The sequence below is a fragment of the Buceros rhinoceros genome, unplaced genomic scaffold (genome assembly GCF_000710305.1).
Source record: "Buceros rhinoceros silvestris isolate BGI_N320 unplaced genomic scaffold, ASM71030v1 scaffold22574, whole genome shotgun sequence".
Classification (NCBI taxonomy): Eukaryota; Metazoa; Chordata; class Aves; order Bucerotiformes; family Bucerotidae; genus Buceros; species Buceros rhinoceros.
The window spans coordinates 39409-57565 of record NW_010406929.1 but is presented as its reverse complement, the minus strand read 5'-3'; the positions used below and the strand labels follow the sequence as shown (position 1 = coordinate 57565).

The 18157-nt window shown below is 40.7% G+C and overlaps 1 protein-coding gene across 1 annotated transcript in view; it reads right to left on the bottom strand.

The window, feature by feature from the left end:
* Positions 1-1559: 1559 nt before the first annotated feature.
* CCDC88C (coiled-coil domain containing 88C) overlaps positions 1560-18157 on the bottom strand; it is a 47977-nt gene continuing 31379 nt past the window's right edge. Inside the window, exons 17-26 of the mRNA XM_010134304.1 lie at positions 15781-15924; positions 14163-14349; positions 13788-13933; positions 12280-12369; positions 11233-11471; positions 7218-7400; positions 6750-6818; positions 6043-6111; positions 4980-5281; positions 1560-2573 (exon numbers count right to left, since the gene is read on the bottom strand). Coding sequence (XP_010132606.1) covers positions 1560-2573; positions 4980-5281; positions 6043-6111; positions 6750-6818; positions 7218-7400; positions 11233-11471; positions 12280-12369; positions 13788-13933; positions 14163-14349; positions 15781-15924 — 2443 coding nt within the window. The remainder of the gene's footprint in view (positions 2574-4979; positions 5282-6042; positions 6112-6749; positions 6819-7217; positions 7401-11232; positions 11472-12279; positions 12370-13787; positions 13934-14162; positions 14350-15780; positions 15925-18157) is intronic.

Sequence of the window (18157 nt, the reverse complement as noted above, 5' to 3'; positions counted from 1 at the left end):
CTGATTTCTACAGTGCTCCTGGAAGTCACTTAATTTCCATGATCAATCCTTCTAAAGTCTTCAGTAAGAAGGTTACAATCAAATGGAAAGATTTGAGATACACTTTCTGTAGCAACATTATAAAAGCAAACTCAACTCTGCCCCACAGGATGCAAATCAACACTGAAGCTTACACAAAGCTCCTGCAGACAGACCTCCATCCAGCACCATGAATCACATTATTTCTTTTTCCCCCAAGGAAAAAAAGTACAAAATCCATTTATTTTATTTTAATCTTTATTATAAACAATTTTGTAGTTTCCAGAATGGGATTACTACATACTAGGTAACGAAAACATCCTCAGTTGAATCAGGTTTAGCTTTTACTAGATTAAATCAGAACCAGCAAAACAAGTATTTTTTTTAAAGGATTTAGTCTACTGCAAGAAAAACAGCTTTACAATCATGAAATAGAATTACAGATACCATCTGATCATATATACATAAGCAGCTGGTGACACTCCAGACAGTAACATACAAAGAACTTCTTTGCACATAAATAGATTTTTAAAAGTATATTTCTTTCACATGTATACAAAATCATTTTGTTTTCTATACTGAGTAAAGTTCTTGGAGACATAAACAAGGATTTTTAAGAGACAAAATCCCACATATTGCTTAGGACGTGGGTTGTCATCCACACAAGGATGTAATAATACAATTTACACAGCACTCCTATACAATACTTGAGCTTCTTATATACATACTCAAAAGACATCTTTTTACATGAGATGCCACCTTTGCAACTGAAATGGCATCTACCCTGAAAGATTGCATCAGTTCCAGTGTTTGTATAAAAGATGAAACAAGTTTCAAAAGGCAGCACCATTAGACTTGCAGAGTCAAGGGTCCACTGAGCTGCAGCGATAGTGAGGGCAGTGCAGTAATCACACTGGCCTCTCTGTGTTTACACAGTCCCAACCGGGAAGGTTAAGATGTGACCCTTGAAGTCTACAAGTTACCTCTACAAAATGTGGCTGTGGCAAGAACAATCGATTTTAACAGATCCATGGCTAAAGCCACACACCTTCGCTCTTCAGCTTTCTCTTTGAGCTACTTAAGCCAAGTGTCTGGTTCTGTCTTTGGGGGAGACGTTTGCTTTCACATGACCTTTTCAGTGTGGTTAAGTTTATTAACCAATGGTGGGGGGCAGTTCAGCACACACACACACGACCTGTGAAACTTTTCTTCAATGCAGGTAAGAAGGGTGCACAGTGCAGCAACGACAGAGGACCCTGCTAAGCTTCTCCTGGAGTAGGAGGGAATGCTCAGCACCTGTGAGAATTAGGTGCCACGCCTGCTGTGGGATTAGGTCAGGCTTCCACTTTGTTTTAGGCACAACAGTGTCAAAAGAAGGGCTAGGGTTTTGCTCCTTCTTTCTCTTTGTTAGAAATCATTACCTGAAGAACACTCAGAGCAGCATGCAGGTGATGCCTTTTAAGACCTGGCACAGTGTCTAGCTAAATGCTCCCTAGAGGTCAGCAATGCCAAACACACATACTATTAGCAGCATCTATGGGCTACACACATCCATACTCATACCAAACTGTCTGCTGATCCCCCTGGGGGTCTGGAGACCCAGGAGTGCTGTTGGAGCTGCTTCCTCTCATAGGCTCTTCCATAGCCCCAGCGCTGCCTTCTGGCAGCTTACCCTGGCACTTGGTAAGTAGGGCATCACCCTGGCCTTGCCCTAGGGAAATATTTCCCTCAGTGCTGCTGGAAACAGCTCTGGCAGGGGCCACTGCGGCCACTTCCCCAGTACGAGGGGCTGGCTTGGGTTTGACTTTAGAGGGAGCGTGTGATGCCAGTGAGTAGTGTTGCCCAGAGTTCACGCGCTCCTGTTGCTGCATGTTCACATTGCTGGTGGATGCAGTGGGTGAGGCAGAGAACTGATGGAAGGAGAGTGGACTCTCATCCTTTGGTGGGGCCAGGGAAAGGCGTCTTGTGTCAAGCTGCCGACAGCGGGAATCCGCATCTTGCAAGGAACCTGCCACCTTTGCAGACTGTGGCCTCTCTCTTACGGTTGCCTGGGAGCTCATTGACACAGAAGCCCTAGTGGTCTGACTGACAGCGTCCTTGCCCCCACGCAGATCTGCTGCTGACTTCTGAGGGCTCTCCTGTCTGTACAGCTCCGGGCCAGTGGCTCTGAGGAGGTCTGCAGAGGCTAAGCTAAATGCCCTGCTCAGTGATGTACTCCTCCTGCTCGTGGTTCCAGGCTGCTGAGGCTGTGCCATCTGCCGCATTCCACTGGTAGGCTGGTGCTGTGGTGTGTGAGGAAGCTTAAGGGACCCCTGGGAGTTTGCCAGAGGCTCAGGTTCAACTTGTCTGAGGTTTGGCTTCATGTAATTTCCAGGCTTAGCTGTTCTTCCCTCTTCACTGGCGATGGTCATCTTTACAGCTGGAGGAACAAGACTAGTGGGCATCTTCGTAGCCTCCTTTCTGGATGGCTGAACCAGCAGGTTCCCAGTAGCTGAAGGCTCATTTGCTTTCCTAAAATAATCACTGAGCAAGTCATCTCTGTTACCGGAGGTGTCCTGGTGTGAGAAAATATGCACATGCCATATTAACGACAACCTTTTTGTTTAAAGAATCCTGCAGAGCTTTGTGTCCAGGTAATCTTCCTTCTCACTTAATTCAACTCAAATACAACCACAGATTTTATATTTAGACTAGGGAACAGAAGATATAAATGTTAAAATGTTTGGGTGTAAATCCAAATCAAGGAGTAACATGATCATCAGAAGTAGATCAGGACAGCCTTGTTAGCCAGATTAATTATCTCAGATTTTAAAAATTTCATCTCACTTGCAACCTGGGCAGCAGCTCTTTTGCTTCCTTTCACATCAGCCACTGTCACTGTAACATCAATATCAAATTAATGACAGAAATTGGTATCAGCAGATATCAGGGATGCTCTTGTCATCTTCTAGAATATGGTTCATCTGGATAGCACTCTACTGTAACATCAGACAAGAATACCTTGGGGAGATGTACTAGCACTACAAGAAAGTTTCATTGCTTCTCCATTGATTTCCCTCACCTCTCCCAGTCAATATACTATACATGTTAAAAGCTGCATGTACCATATAACGAGACGTACAAAAAAGTCATTACAAAAATGGAGAAATTATTGCTTGCCCACAATTAATTTGCAAATTTCAAGCCAGATAATTAAACTGGCAGTAAAAGAATATTTAATGGGGCTGGGCCATGCAATCCAAAAATGGGGATACTTGATCAGCTGCCACTGGACTATTAGCATGAGGCATGCTCAGAATGGTTGAGAGACATGCTGCCTTCACAAAAAATGTGCTGAAACAAGCTCAGGGAGTTTATTTCTCTACTCTTCTCTAGGAAGTATGTTAAAGCTTAATATGTTTATTTCACTAGTGTTCGAAACATTTCTTCCGGTAACAAAACTCATTTGTTAGAAGCAAACACCATCAATGGTTACAGTGCAGAGGGAAGATTTCTATGCTCAACTAAATGTTAAAGTGTTAGGGTTATTTTTAACTTCACTATAAACTTCTGTTAAACACACAATTAATATTAGAGCATGACTAGTTGTCCAAAAAATATGCATGTTTATGAATAAGCACTGGAAATACTTTATGAACAACTAATACAAGTGATCTAGTAGCCTTTAAAATAACAGCTCAGAGCACAGTATGCTTCTGTGAGTATTAACATGCTAGCAAGAGCTGTGATAAGTTGGGAGCTGTTGCCTTCATTGCAAGAACAATGGATACCCTGGGGATATACAGTGAGTCAGATCTCCTATTTCCCCTGCCTGTTCTGTGCCTCGCACGCTGTCGGGATGTGAATGACTGAGGGCCAATTCGAGTGACTGCGAAGGTTCCTCACAGAGAAAAACATAGGGAGTAGCCAGAGGGACACAGTGCAGCAGCTTCTAACAGAAAGTGGTGCAATGAAATTATTTCACTCTCATTTGAACTGCACTGATGCTGAAAAGGAACAAGTGTGACAGGAAGAACGAAAACGGAGACATGGTCAGGCAGCTACAGGAAAAGAAAAATCAACTCTACAGCTAAGAATTGTATTTTGGATAATGAGGGAATAGGAGGTATATTTAAATATTGCTCCGAAAATTCAAGGACCAGAATTTACTGTTTCCATAAACTGGTACAGCTCTGTTGATTTCAATACTGTTACCAAGGGATTCACAGAAGAGAAACATCTGTTCACTTACACTATCAGTGAATTGTTCTCAAGGTATTACCACGCTCGACACTGTACTGCCTCATTACTGTACAGCATGTCTGAGCAGCAAAAGACAAATGCCATCTAGAAAATAAACATTCCATTTCTGACAACGCACTTCGATGTGCAGCATATTCAGTCAATGAACCAACAGAACGGTGCCAGTCAGCACACAAACAAGCAGCATGGAGAAAGCATTGAGAACTTCCTTTGGCAAGAAAAATATTCCCTCTCAAATGCACTGGTGGTATTTTCAGATTAGAAGACGGTTTTAACAACTGCATTTTTTGCACTTCAACTGAAAACTACTGTTAGGTTGAATTTCTAATTCCAGATTTAGCAGCTGAAATTTACACAGAAAACTTTTCCGTTCACAAATAAAAATACCAGGAGGCGAGAACTGACTTTATAACACAAAACCCTGAACCACACGTTTGATACTAAAACAACCCAACAGTCCCACACATCGCACTTGCAGTGAATTATCTGCCTGACTTGCCATAGCTGATACACCAAAATAAATTAGCAGAGTGCTGTGTGAAAGGTAATCTTGCCTTAGTTTCATTCATTTTGCAAGATTCAATAGTTCCCTGCAAGTTCCACACTTATGAACAAGGATCTTCATGTTGTTCCTTGTTTCCCTATGTTCTCATTCCCCTGAATCAGCTTTGAATAGTTTTTTGACATCCAAGATGTACTATCCAGCTCTATTTACTTACGCTGGGAGGGGACAGCTTGTTGCTCTCTTCCAAGAACTCTTCCAAAGTTACCATCTCACTGCCAGGTGAGGCAGACCGTTGCCTGCCTGTGTAAGACTGGGATGGAGTACTCTTCTGAGGTGTATCATAAGAGATCAAACCGTTCCTTTGGGAGGAGGACTCATGCCTGCTGCTAGGGCTTAAGACCGCAGAAGCAGAGTGAAAGGGATAAGTGTCTCGGAGCAAGGCTGGTGCCTCTCTGCCTGGCACCGTATCTTCACTGCTGAGACTCTCAGTTCTACCACGGATATGATCTAAGGAACCTAAGGAGAAGCATAAATGTCAGCAAAGACACTGTTCTTCCCTCATTTCAACAGATTTCTCACTAAGGTAGGAACTTCTATCATCTACGGCCTCTTCCACACAGTCATTTTTGATCTCACTTTCTTCCCCCACAGAACTCAGGGCAGACAGAACTTTGAAAAACGAGGACCAGTCAATGTCTTACACTAGACATTTTGAGCCCCTCTGTTAAACAAGCACTCATCCGAAGAACAGGAATAACACAGACAGTAAGAGGGCCTCTTTACCACCTCTGTGCCTCTAGAAGATCTCCCAGTTTTGGCTGTGTGTGATCTGAGAGCCAGAATCTGACAGTGGGAAAGCAGGAGCAGATTTTTTCCATAGCGACAGGTCTCCTGGCATCCTTCAAGGATGCACAATTTCAGCAAAAACAAACCTCCAGAGCACACTGATTCCACACACAAGCTGTGCACAGAGTAAGAACAGCAGTGACCTGTTGTAAAAGGAGTCTGAGCGGCCTGACACTTCCCATGATCCAATGCCAGTCAGACTGAAACAAAACTAGACTGCTTGCCTTAAAAGCCACCCCTTGCCAGAATCAATCTTAGAAAAATACTTCTTGCCAGCAGTTTTGATTCCCAAGACAGCCACGTCAATGGCACAATCATTACAATTTCAAAACAACAGTCTTCAAATGTAATTGGAAGGAAAGCAGCATTTTGCACAAAGTTTCATGGCATTTCACTTTCTGTTTGTCAGAACTCAGTTGTAAAAGCTTTACCTTTCAAATTGAGAGGTGAACTACTGCTGGAAGCATTTCTACTGCTCTCTAAACTGTTCGGCCTGGACACTGAAAAACAAAACAAGCATTGAGCAGAGACCTCGAGTTCCTCTGATTCTCTGGAAGACTTGGCTACAGTCTGCCTTCTGAAAATAGGACCTGTGCAACTAAGTCACTTTGAAAACATTAACAACGTAATATACACAGCATGCCAAAGTCTGGACAGAGTAGAAAGCATTTTCATTTTTCAAGTCAAGCTTTTCAGAACCCATCTCGTTTTTCTCACTTATTTTTGGCACAAGTATGTTCTGGGTTTTGCTTTTACAGCAGCTATAAAGAAGGCAATGTAAATACTGAAGAAATTCAACAGTAAGTTGCTGTCTCTACCTCAGTTTGCTTCTTTGGAAGGAGCTTGTAACAAGCCTGTTAATTAAGTTTTCCACAAATCTCTAAGCAGGTAGTGCTGTGCCCGTGTTCCCACTGTACATATATGTTGAATTTTTTTTATTGCTGTTTCACTCCCTTGTCCAGAAAAATCAGCAAGAAATCCATAGGACATGCATTGGAGTGTCTGTTGCTGGGGCAAGGCAACTCATCTCAGTATTAGCATTGTTTTTGAAAATTTATTTTGGGAAAATGTCCATGAAAATCAAGGAAAGAACTGTTAATGTAGAGGTTTAGAGCATTAGTATACACTATAAGCTTACCATGCTGTCTGGTGCTTGCAAACTCTACCTCAGGGGACTGTTCACATAGGTTATCTTCTGAATTACAGCCTGAAAAGGACACAAAACTTAAAAGCCAATATTAATCACAGGAAAGTTAATCCTTCAGGTGAGTCTCCAATGTGTTCTAGCAGCATAGAAGACAGGTCATCACGAGGCTTTTATAGAGCTGGCATTGGAAAAGCAGCCATCTTCTAACCACTCCTGCAAACACTGGGCAGGGGACTATGGGAGAACTGACACCCAAATGCGGTCTGTCAAGCCGATGACATTACAGGAGTGAGGAAACACTATCTCATCAATTATATCAAGCAGAAAAAGTAGGAATGAAAATACCAGTGTTCTGGTTTTGTACGTCAATGCCAGCAGAAGCCATGTTTCACCTGAGTAGGAAGTATGAAATAGCCTGACTTTTACTAGCAGCTGGTGTATCACAACAGCACTGCACACCTTTCGGTCTGCTCTGGAGCCTGGAGATGGGGGTGGAAGTGTGTAGATGAATAGCTGAGGTCGAGCAAGTCCTGGGACCCAGTTCCATGCCGCCTTGTTTTGTCGCCGAGTCTACTGAAACTTCAACATTATCATTGCTGCCTCCGTGATGGGAATTCCTCTTTTGCTTTAGGTCCATTAGCACTGAGGGGAAGAGAGGTAAATAAATACAAGTCAACAACAACAAAAAAAGCATTAGGACATTTGTATTTATCTGCCCATACAAACATGACAAGCAGGCACAAAGAAACTGCACAACAGAGACGCTGGTTTTGCAAGCGTTCCCATAAACAGTTCAGTATTGGATAGGAAATTTCTGCCACCAGTTTTTCAATCATGGGCGCTCTGCAAAGTGTGGGAGTGACAAGGGCTGCTTAGTGCCAGTGGGAGGGTTGATATTATACATGCAACAATTACCGTGAAAGGAGGAAGGAAAGGAGCAAAGACGTGAACGCAGAAAATGTAAGTGAGGTGTGAAATTCCCATAACATTATTCCTTGCGGGTACATTTTTTAAGCACTTATTTCAGTAATAAAGTAGAATAAGGGAAGAGTGACAGTAGTCACGCTCTTATTCAAAGAGAAATAATGCTCATTTGGAAATTATCTAGCATGATCCACACACTAATTGCTTTCAGGTTTAGATCTTTGCTGTGGTGGAAGAGCTCAGCCTCTATAAAGTTAAAACTCTGCTGCTCTTATGATGTTCTGGTGCAGTGACTTCTAAAAGGAATTCCTGGGATCTTAGCACAAGAACAACAAAAAACTACCTGCTAGAATATTATTTAGATTCAGAAAGGTGAAGGCATCTTTCCTAGTGATGAGGTAGATGAATTAATTTCTTGTCATGTGAATGTAACATAAAACAGAACAAAATTTTAGAATTTGCTATAGGAAATGAGCTGCAAGATTCTACTTTCATAAATCTTTCTATGAAGTACTTGCTTAACTAATAGTAACTAAATGCTGAAAACACAGCAGAATGCAGCGGTCAAAACAAAACAACTCGGAGAGACAATCGACAGACAGTTCAAAGCACAGAGCAGCAGCACAGCTGTGTTGGAGAAACGGACCAAGTTACTGCCACCTTAGATGTCTCCTGAAAGCTGACTTCAGAAACAATGTCTTCTGCCACAGTCTGCCTGGGCTCCATAGCACAGGGCCGGCACTTTCTCTCAGAACTGAAGTTTATGGGACACGTGTAGGAGCAATTACTGGCTAAAGCTTGGAACGCAAATCCATATTTCTAACTGACTTTATAGATGCATTTAACACCTTCCATAGAAGCCAGAATTTTTAATTGCCCTGGAGACAAATGTTCTCTACAAATCCCAAATGGGCAGCAACAGGCGGCTGTGCCAGTGTCCCTGGTAGTGCCACAGAGGACCAACTGTCAGAGCAAGAAGGGAGATGACAGCTTTTGGCCTCTCTGCTGAGCTCACTGTAGTGTATGACCCTTGCTGCATGCATTTCTCTAACAAAGTGGGAACTGGACCCACACATTCACTTAAGAAACTACCAGGTCATGACTATCAGGCAGTTAAGAATTCCAGGCAATAGATCCATGATGAAGGTCATTCCCAATCTTAATACCATTTTCTTCCAAAAGAATCTGTTAAAACTGAAGCAGCAGGAACTGAAACTTTAGCTCCATTTGAGACAAATTTTCATAGCTGGAAGTGTAAAACCTTGCTAAACAGCAGGTTTGAATGCAAACAGCAAGACACTTTGCAAAGAATAATTTTCCCAGTAGCTTTCACTCACTATTTAAAAGCAGACAAAGATGTTAAAAACCTGCCATTTTTAGCATTTAGTGGTACAGAATACTGGAAAATTCTCCAGGATTTGAGACTGCTTTTATATTAGACTCTATTACATTTGCATTTTAGTAGGACTACAACATCGTAGAAAGCACAGCAACAGCAAATCAGTTCAACATTTTAACTGGACAGGATGCGAGTATATGGTTGCAAGAAAATAATGAAGCACAGAGCAACTTCACTTACTTATAACGTGCACCACAGCCAATGTACATACGCAAACTGTATGCCATGAGGTCCCCTAAAAATGTGCTGCATTGAAGAAATGATCCACAGTGTGCAATAGTGATTCATCTTCTACAGGAAAACTTAAGTCGATGTTCACTAATCTGTGCTCGTATTAGAGTATTGTAAAGACGTGCTGGATGTTTCTATCAAGGTGTGTGTTCTTTTAAGGCATGTGGGATTTTTTTTTATTGTTTAAAATATTTGTCAGAAATAAATGAAGATTAATGCTAAAGAGAAGGTGTTAGAAACCTCCCAATTCCGGGAAGGAAAGAGGTTCATTAGGAGAGGATGGGATGTCAGAAGAAGACCAGAACCGGAGCCGATTAGAGAGAGACTGATGATTCGATGGAGACTTAGGAGACTTTTCTTTATTCTTGATTTTGCTTCTCAAAAAGGCAATCTTTCTGCGCTGCACAGCTAAATTGTTATCACCCAGGTATCCCAAAAAGAAGAAGGAAAAAAAAGTAAAAAAAACCTTGTAAATTAAACTTAGTGTCTTAAAACAAATTAAAGACTATACAACCAGAAAAAGGCTAAACAAAGCCTAACCCATCTATTTGGAGGACTGATTAATGCACAGTTAATCTGACTCAGATTAACAAATAAATTAACACGTATACATAAAACCTGAGCAAGTCCATTAAAAAATTGTGGTTAGATCACCCAAAATGTTTTTATTTAATGAAGTAATAGGTGTGCATGTTACTTGGTGACAATATACTCAAATTTCCTAGGCTTCAGTACTGATGTTCACATCTCACCATAAGCATGTTCCATATAATATCAAGAAGAATGACGGCCCAGGGACTTTTTGTTATCCCTGGCACTCCATGAGGGCCTTGTTCTGGGAAACCCAAGCCCGAATTCCCACACTGAACTTTGGATGCATGTTAAACACTTAATCTCCTGAATCACACTGGTGATCTCAGACATGCATTTTTATTTTAAGTGAATCAGTGACCCTGGAGAATTAGAATGGAGAAAGGGAAATAAAAAACCAAATGAAAATAAAAACTTCAGCCAGACAGACACTTGCAGTGGTTTACAACAACAGTTCTACCCTCCTCAGCTGTTTCTGTTTCCTACACTCCCCAGTTGGAAGACAGGAATTATTATTTAAGGATTAATTTCAAAACTGCTTCTTGAAAAGTATTCCTGGAGGACAAGGATCTATATAAAGAAGCTGACAGAAGTGATCTCAGTAGAATAAGCAAAGCTTCAATATAAATTGCTTTTAATAAAGATCACCAAGTATTTGGTTTTGGGGGTCTTTCTTTTAAATTTCTCACGATTAGGTACACCTGATTTACTGTATGAACTAACTAAACATAAAAAGAAATCATTCCATCTTCTTTACATTCACCTTAGAGTGTTCAAAAAATCATTTCATCATTTTACATTGTGAAATTCTTAGTTTGATTCAAAGTCAAAAACACAGTATCACCCTCCAAAAATAATTACATTACAATAAATTAGCATTTTCTATGTTATTTCTTTTGCATGTGCGCCATCTCCTGGCACTGGTTGTAAGACCAATTACCCATTTTAAGAATAGTTGCTAGTGAGGCGTAATATTTTATGGTCCAACTTTAAACTGTTTTGTTGCAAAACCCCAGTAAACGAAGTATTTCCACCAACTTATTCAGTAACATGCAACACATTCAGGCAAACCATGAAGCTATATATAAAAGCTGAAGGCAGAAGGAACATAAAAGGAACAAACCAAAACCACTTCACCTTTTAGTTTACTCAGCTTTTTAGTTTAGAGGTTTTTTTGATTACTAAAACGTTTATATCCATTTTTTAAGTGAACTAAAACAATGTGACAAAGTGTGAACACACCCTATATATTAAATCTTTTTCATATCTTTCTAAGATCTTTTAAAAAAATACTGTTCAGATCATGAATTTAGGCTGGGCATTGCTTACCTTTGCTTGAAGAACCCCCAGGGTTCTCTCTCTCTTCCACTGAGTTTGACCCTTGAGAGGTATTATCCTGAGACTCTCGATGTTTCAGTTTTTGGGAGGCAGATGGAGAGTTTACCGTCTCTGGGCATTCAGAATGCCATGGAGGGCTTTCTGCTGCTGGTTTCAACCGCTCCCTTGTAGTCTCCTTCTTTGGCTTGATTAGTTTGACTAAGGCTCTGGCTCCAATCCAGTGGTTTTTCCTGATAAAGCATGTTTTGTGAATGGGATTCATAAAACGCTAGAAGAAATGCTCCCTGAAGTTTACAGCTGTGCTAAAGCCATCAAAGCACCCTACATTCTTATTTCTTTACTGTCTTGAACTGGTTGGAAAGACGTGGCATGAATTTCAAGAGCTTGCGATACATTTCTCTCCCAAAGTCTGTTTTACAGAAATATTTCTTCAGCCTGAGAAATGTGAGAAAGACAACCGTTCCCTCTACTAGAAATCTAAACTACACATATGGATCCACATAAGACATTTTAACAGTGTGAAAAGCTCTACTACAGGAACAGACTGAGAAGGAAGGAAACGACAACTGCTTTAGATGAATCCCTCTCTTTGCTAAGGCTATCACTCAGAACTATGTGTGGTGGAATTAGCTTGGCTCTCCTTTGTTGCTCTTAATATAAATTTTTTTAAGTAATTTCTCTTGGATGGACTGTTTATCCCCTTTGAAAGAGCAGCTCTGGAACCTCCTACTTGGGGAGTCCCTATTGGGGGTCCCTCCTCTCCACTAGGGACAAGATGATATTCTTCAGGGCAAAGTGGCTCTTTTCCAATGCACACTGTTTCAGATTCCAGTATTAAAACAGAGGGCCCCACGTGAGGTACTGTGCTCTACATGAACACAGCCTGCTGCTTCAGGGAATAGCTTGTGGAGTGAGAGTGAAGTGGACGTGACACTGTCCTTGTTTCAGATGAAATTTGTGTTATCTCCAGGCATGGGGAGCCCCTTCTCACCCTTACAAATCTGTACAATAGCAGAACTCAACCCATATGGGACTTACTTTTTTGGAGTAGGATCATAAAATTTGTACTGATCCATTATCTTCTCTTCAAGTTTTTCTTTGTGTCTCCTGAGGGCATTCAATTTATCGCTGTTAGGGGGGAAAGCACATTCTGAATCATCTGTATGAAATTAAGCATAATCAAAAAATTGAAGACTGAAAGCCACCAAGACAGGAAAGAGACTGAAATATCTTCCTATCAAATAACCTTCAGAATCCTGCTGAGCTTATTCACTGTTGAGAGAGGGCAATCGCAAAAGCGTACCAAAATTGCTGATGGGTGATTTTTGTGCAGTAAGCATGAAAGGTGAAAGAACAACAGTAGTTTCTGCTAGATTGCTCATTAATAACTCAGGCAGAGTTTGTTTGGTGGGTGTTAAGATTAACCTTGCTTTTTGAAAATACGTTTGCTGATTGTTCAGTCTTATTCACAGATCATGATGATTACTCTAGGGTTAAGAACCTTACATTTTTTGAACTTCTTGTCTACCGGATAACTGGGTATTTTATTCCTGTTCTGCTTACTCTGTTGCAAGTAGAGAAATACATGTTTTATCTTTTTAAGACTACACTTTGGTGTCCTGCAAGCAGTGTCAAAGCAGATGCAGCAGTGTCATATAATCTTACTATTTTTTAAAACTCATTGTTTTATTAACCGGCACAGTGGATGTTAGCACATCATCTTTCATGCAAATAGTAGGTCTAATGTACCTCCATCACAGAACTGTCAGACATCTGGATAAATATGGTTAGAGGACATTTGAACAGTATTCAGCCTATTTCAGCAACAATTTCTAACGTTTGAACCATACAACCCAGTACCGAAACAAAAATCAGTCAGTGACTCCCACATCATCCTGACGTGCTTAGACTAAAACTGCTGGGATTAAGAACACTTTTTTTCCTTCTTTGATACCGACAAAAGAAATTCACTGCAGTGAGAACACGATTCTTTGTAGATGTACAATACATGTACATTTAAGGTATCTCATTGAAGCATGTCACCCCATGCATGAGGGGTGCAGCACTGTATGCTGACACTTGCATGCTTAAAAAAGACAAAGGAAGTATTTCTTATAATGCAAGTGACAGGAACTAGAGAAGTACGATTATTTGGAATCTGAATATAAAATGACTCTCATGAGACTAAATTTTTGTTGCAACTCAGCTGTTTTCCAAGTTCTTCAGAAACCTTTGAGAAATACCATTGGGTTTAGTATTTCATCTTTTATAACTAAGTTTTCCACACAGGATCATCTATACTACTTGAAAAGAGCTGTGCTTGTCCAGGTCTCCTGAACACCCCTTTGTGGTAAAGCAGTGTGAAGAAATTTTGCAGTTTCTCCCCATTACATCTTATTTTCTCCTAAACATCCTCTCTTCTAGCCAGATATCAAGCAGATCTGGCATTCCCCTGCCTGTTCTTCTACTCCTGATAGATTATTTGTATTCTGTATTTGTCTAGATGACTTTTTTAGGTTTCACAATTCAAATTCCTAGTTTCTTACATGTACTGTTTCTGTTCTTCATGATATTGCTCCTTGTTCTCCATGTTCTGCTCCAGTAACAACTGATTCTGCTGGCTCAGCATCTGAATCTGACTCAGGAGATGATGGTTTTCTTCTTCCAGATTTCCCTTTAGACGGGACAGCAGCTGTTAAACAAGATAGATTAGTCTCTCCTCTGATTCTGGCTTCCCTGGAAGTGCACCATAATCAAGCTAACACAATAGCATAAGGACCTAGGATAAAAACTGATGAACTTCAAAGTTTATGGGGTTGTTATTATGACCACATAGCTTGATATCCTATATATAGTGTGCCAAAAGCTTCACACTGAATGTCAGCACTCTGACAGCACTGTACCTGCCTACAGCTACTCACCTCACAGTGGTTATCCAGCTTGGTCAGAGAGATATCCATGGACTGGTGCTGTTCTTTCAGCTCATCATAGCGAGCCTGCCAACGATTCAGCTCCAGCTGAGAGTTGTTCAAGGAAGTTTTCAGCTCTTTAGTGTGAGAATGTAAACCTTCATACTCTGCCTTTAGTTGGTTGTGCAAGAAATTCACCCTAAGCACAAAGCAGTCAGTAGGTTTATGAGGGACACTTCAGAGAAAGTACCTCACATTCAAAGACGACACCATCAGTGTGCAGCTGTCACTAAATCAAACCTTAAGTTCCAAAGACTAACTCCTAAATATATTTTTATTCTAATTATATAATAAAATTTTATTTAGTAGTAATAGCATTATAAAATATTTCAAATATACAAAAGAACTGAATGGAAAATAGATGAAACATCAAAACTCTTACTCGCTCAATGTGTAAGAAACATGCTACACTATTCTGAGCCACAAGGTGTTTAAGAGCATCTGGAAATAAATGCATCTCCCTTTGGCACAATTAAAGAATAGTCAGAGTTTGTTTTCCGGATTCATGAAGTACGAGCATTAAAGTGTCCGGAACTGTGAAACATCGAAATGTTGCAAGATGATACTGTGGCATTCTTCTACAGCTTTTGGTAAATCTAAAAATGTCTACAGATCATGAAGGCATAAATTACATAAATAGATAAATAAAAAAGATGAAGTTGTGTATCTGCTGACAGAGAAGCAGATCTCTGCTCTATGCCAGCATGGCAATCAACATTTTGCAACCTCTTCCTCTGCCCTAAACAAACAGAGTTGGAAATAGCAAGCTTGAGGAAATCTCATTTGCAGAGCTCTGCACTGTTCTGAAGTACATTACAACTGGGACAGCATGCAAAACTTCCATGACTGAACTTAATATATGATTTTTAAATATAATTCGGTCTGACATTGTTTTGATACGATCCTGGCCCCTTATTTGTACCAAACTACTTTTCAAAAAGCCTTTGTAGTATAATCAATGGCAATGAATTGGTTATAATGAAAAGAGCCTCAGTAGGAATACAGCTGGTGGGGGGAGGGTTACTGCTGCGTTATGTAAAGTTCGGATGCTAGTTCATGCAAGGGGTTTTGACGTGAGTTAACAGTTACCCAGTGATCACAAGAATCACTAAGCCCACTTTTAACAACAAGAACCAAGTCTCTTTCAAGTATTAAGAAATGGCAGCTTTCTCTGGGCAGCAGAAAGTAAACAGTATTGGCAACTCCCACAACTATAGGAATCATTTCACACAACTCTAGGTATTATTGGGGGTTTTAGGTACTGTAGTTCCTAAAGACAAGCACTTGGAAACAACTCCTTACAGAAACACTCTTGAACTGAACCGTACAAGGAAGTTTATTTTGAATGAGCAGAAGTCCCAGGATCAGAACATATTTGAAGCACCAAATAACACTATTTGTTGACAGTCTCCACGCAGCCGATAAACTTGAAGGAGTTAAACAAAATTATCAAATTAACAAGACAAAAACTGAGGCATATTAATGAAGGTATTCTGGAGCTACAGTTACCACAGCAAAACAACTGTGTGTTTTTAATGATATATACAAGAATTTAGCAAGGAAACCATACCTGTCCAGTTCCTCCCTCAGCTTCTGATTTTCCCCCGTGGTTATGGCGTTTGACCTCCTCTCTTGTTGCAGAACCTCCCTCTCAGTTTTCAAAACCATTTCCAACTCTTCCAATTCTGCTTTGTGTTTCATTAAACTGTTATATCTGCAAAAAGAAAAGTAGCATCATCTCAGCTTTCATTTAAGCATTTTTCTTGCTCCAGTTTAAGATTTTTAATAGGTAACATACAATGACCAGAAAGTACTTTTTTTTTGCTGCCTGCTTAGTTTCATACACATTCCAGTGGTTAAACATCTACTGATGATGAAGAATTCCACACCGTGCATGGAAATTCAGCTCAGCCTAAGTCAACAGTGACATTTTTAGGAAAAAAAGATTTTTTAAGCAAACTGGAATGCAATTGCCAGAACCTTATTTCAATTGCAATTCTGATCATTTGGTAAAAAGCACGCGAGTCTCCAGGATGAGTGGATACCGAACCATTAAACTAGAATACCATAAATAATTGTCAGTGGCAGGTTTCAAAAACAGAAAAGCAGAAAGCAGCAGACAAAAAGCAACAAGAAAGCAGTCCAATGAGCAACAGTTTACTCGGTAACAACTTAATGTCTATCAGGGTATATACATAGGTAATAGCATCCTGCACAGGCAATAACCTCCTGCATATTCCAGACAGATGATGAGCCTGGTCGATAGCAAAATACTTTTTTTAAGCAGGGGCTGACCCACCTGGTTGAGTGGCTCTACTTGTTCCCTAGTGGGAACCCAAGAGCAACACCGGTGTTCACATCCAGGCTCCCACTGTTACTTGGTTTATACAATTCGTGCATAAATCACTCAGGGTGGGGAGTCAGGCAGAGACAGAGGGCAGATACCATCAACTACATCTTTAATTTCAATCTCTGAAATGCTAAAATAACAAAAGTGCCGAACGACTGCTCTGATACTTGGCACAGGCACCAGTTAGGCAGGCTCAGCCTCCCTGAGCTGCTACACTGCCTGAAATCGGAAAATGCTACAAAGAGCAAGCTTGCTTAGGACTACTTTGCAAAGTAGCAAGCTGTTACCAGATTTTTTTCCCTGTCTAGTGGCCTCCATCGTGCTCTGTCCCAATATACACACACCAGAAGTTCCTGGGGACGCTGGTGCAGAGAATGTCAAAAGTCACCAGCACGTTTTACTGTCACTGTTATAAAAGGATACTGCTCCAAAATATCCCTGGGCAGATACACCTGTGCCAGTCATGGAGAAACCGTCTTCTAAGCAATTTTAAACAGCAGCCAGTTGGAAGACAGAGCATCGCTTGAAAAACCTAGAGAGAAGAAGCATCATCTATCTGATAGCGACTCTCATCTCAGCAGAGGTGAATGTAAAGCACAGTTATTCTCCAGTCACAAGAACTTCAAAACAAAAACAAAAGCAGCAGACAGCACCAAATACACTGACTCCTGCCAACTTGTTTTTCTTTCAGGCTACCATTCCCTTCAGCCCAGGGTCAAATTACAGCCTGTCCCAAATTCCTGTCCATTGAAGGGCCACACAGAAAAGTACCTGTCTCCCAGACAAAAGCTGCTTTTTGCTATTCATTCCCAGTAACAGCAGTGGAGTTTAATTAACCTTATTTATTTGTTTTCTTCCTCCATTCAGCTTAAGGACATTTTAAATTCAATATCTGTACAACAAATGGAAGAACCTGAAAGCAGAGGAAGGTTTCACATCCAGCACCAAGAAGGATTTAAGACAGACTGCATGCCAATCCAGAGTCTGAGAAGACAAATTTCACAGTCAGTGACTTGGCAGAGATTACCATGGCTGCCTCTGCAGCAGAAACTGTGTTGTGAATTCTTTTGCCATTACTGTATGATAGTGCTACTCTGTTCATTTTTATCCAAGTCCTCTGTATTTTAAAGAGGGCTATTTAGAGGGAAGCAGTATATTGGTCCAGTTTTACCAGCTTGGCCCAGCAACACATGCTGCCTTTGAGCACATGAACCGCTGAGACAGACCACAGCTGGTCATCGCAGCTGGTGAAAGGTAAGAAAGAAGTCACTGTCTGCAGAAAATCTGCATCTCAGGAGCCCTAATGAAATCCCCCGGCAAAATCTTCTTGTAGTCCAGATTCAGCATTAAGTCCACCATACAAGCAGGATTTGTGCAACCTGACAAGCTCTTCCACTGGGCTAAGGATACCCATCCTCTAGGCTATTCAGCACTCATGTTTACTCCACTACTTTAAGCTTCAACTTGGAGAGAGGGGTTTAAAAAAAAAAACAAAAAAACAAACATGCAAATAAAATCCATTTTGGCTCTGATGCATTCCTTTTCTGAGGCTGAACAATCATATTCCTCTTTACTCCTTTTGGCTTTCATTATTCCT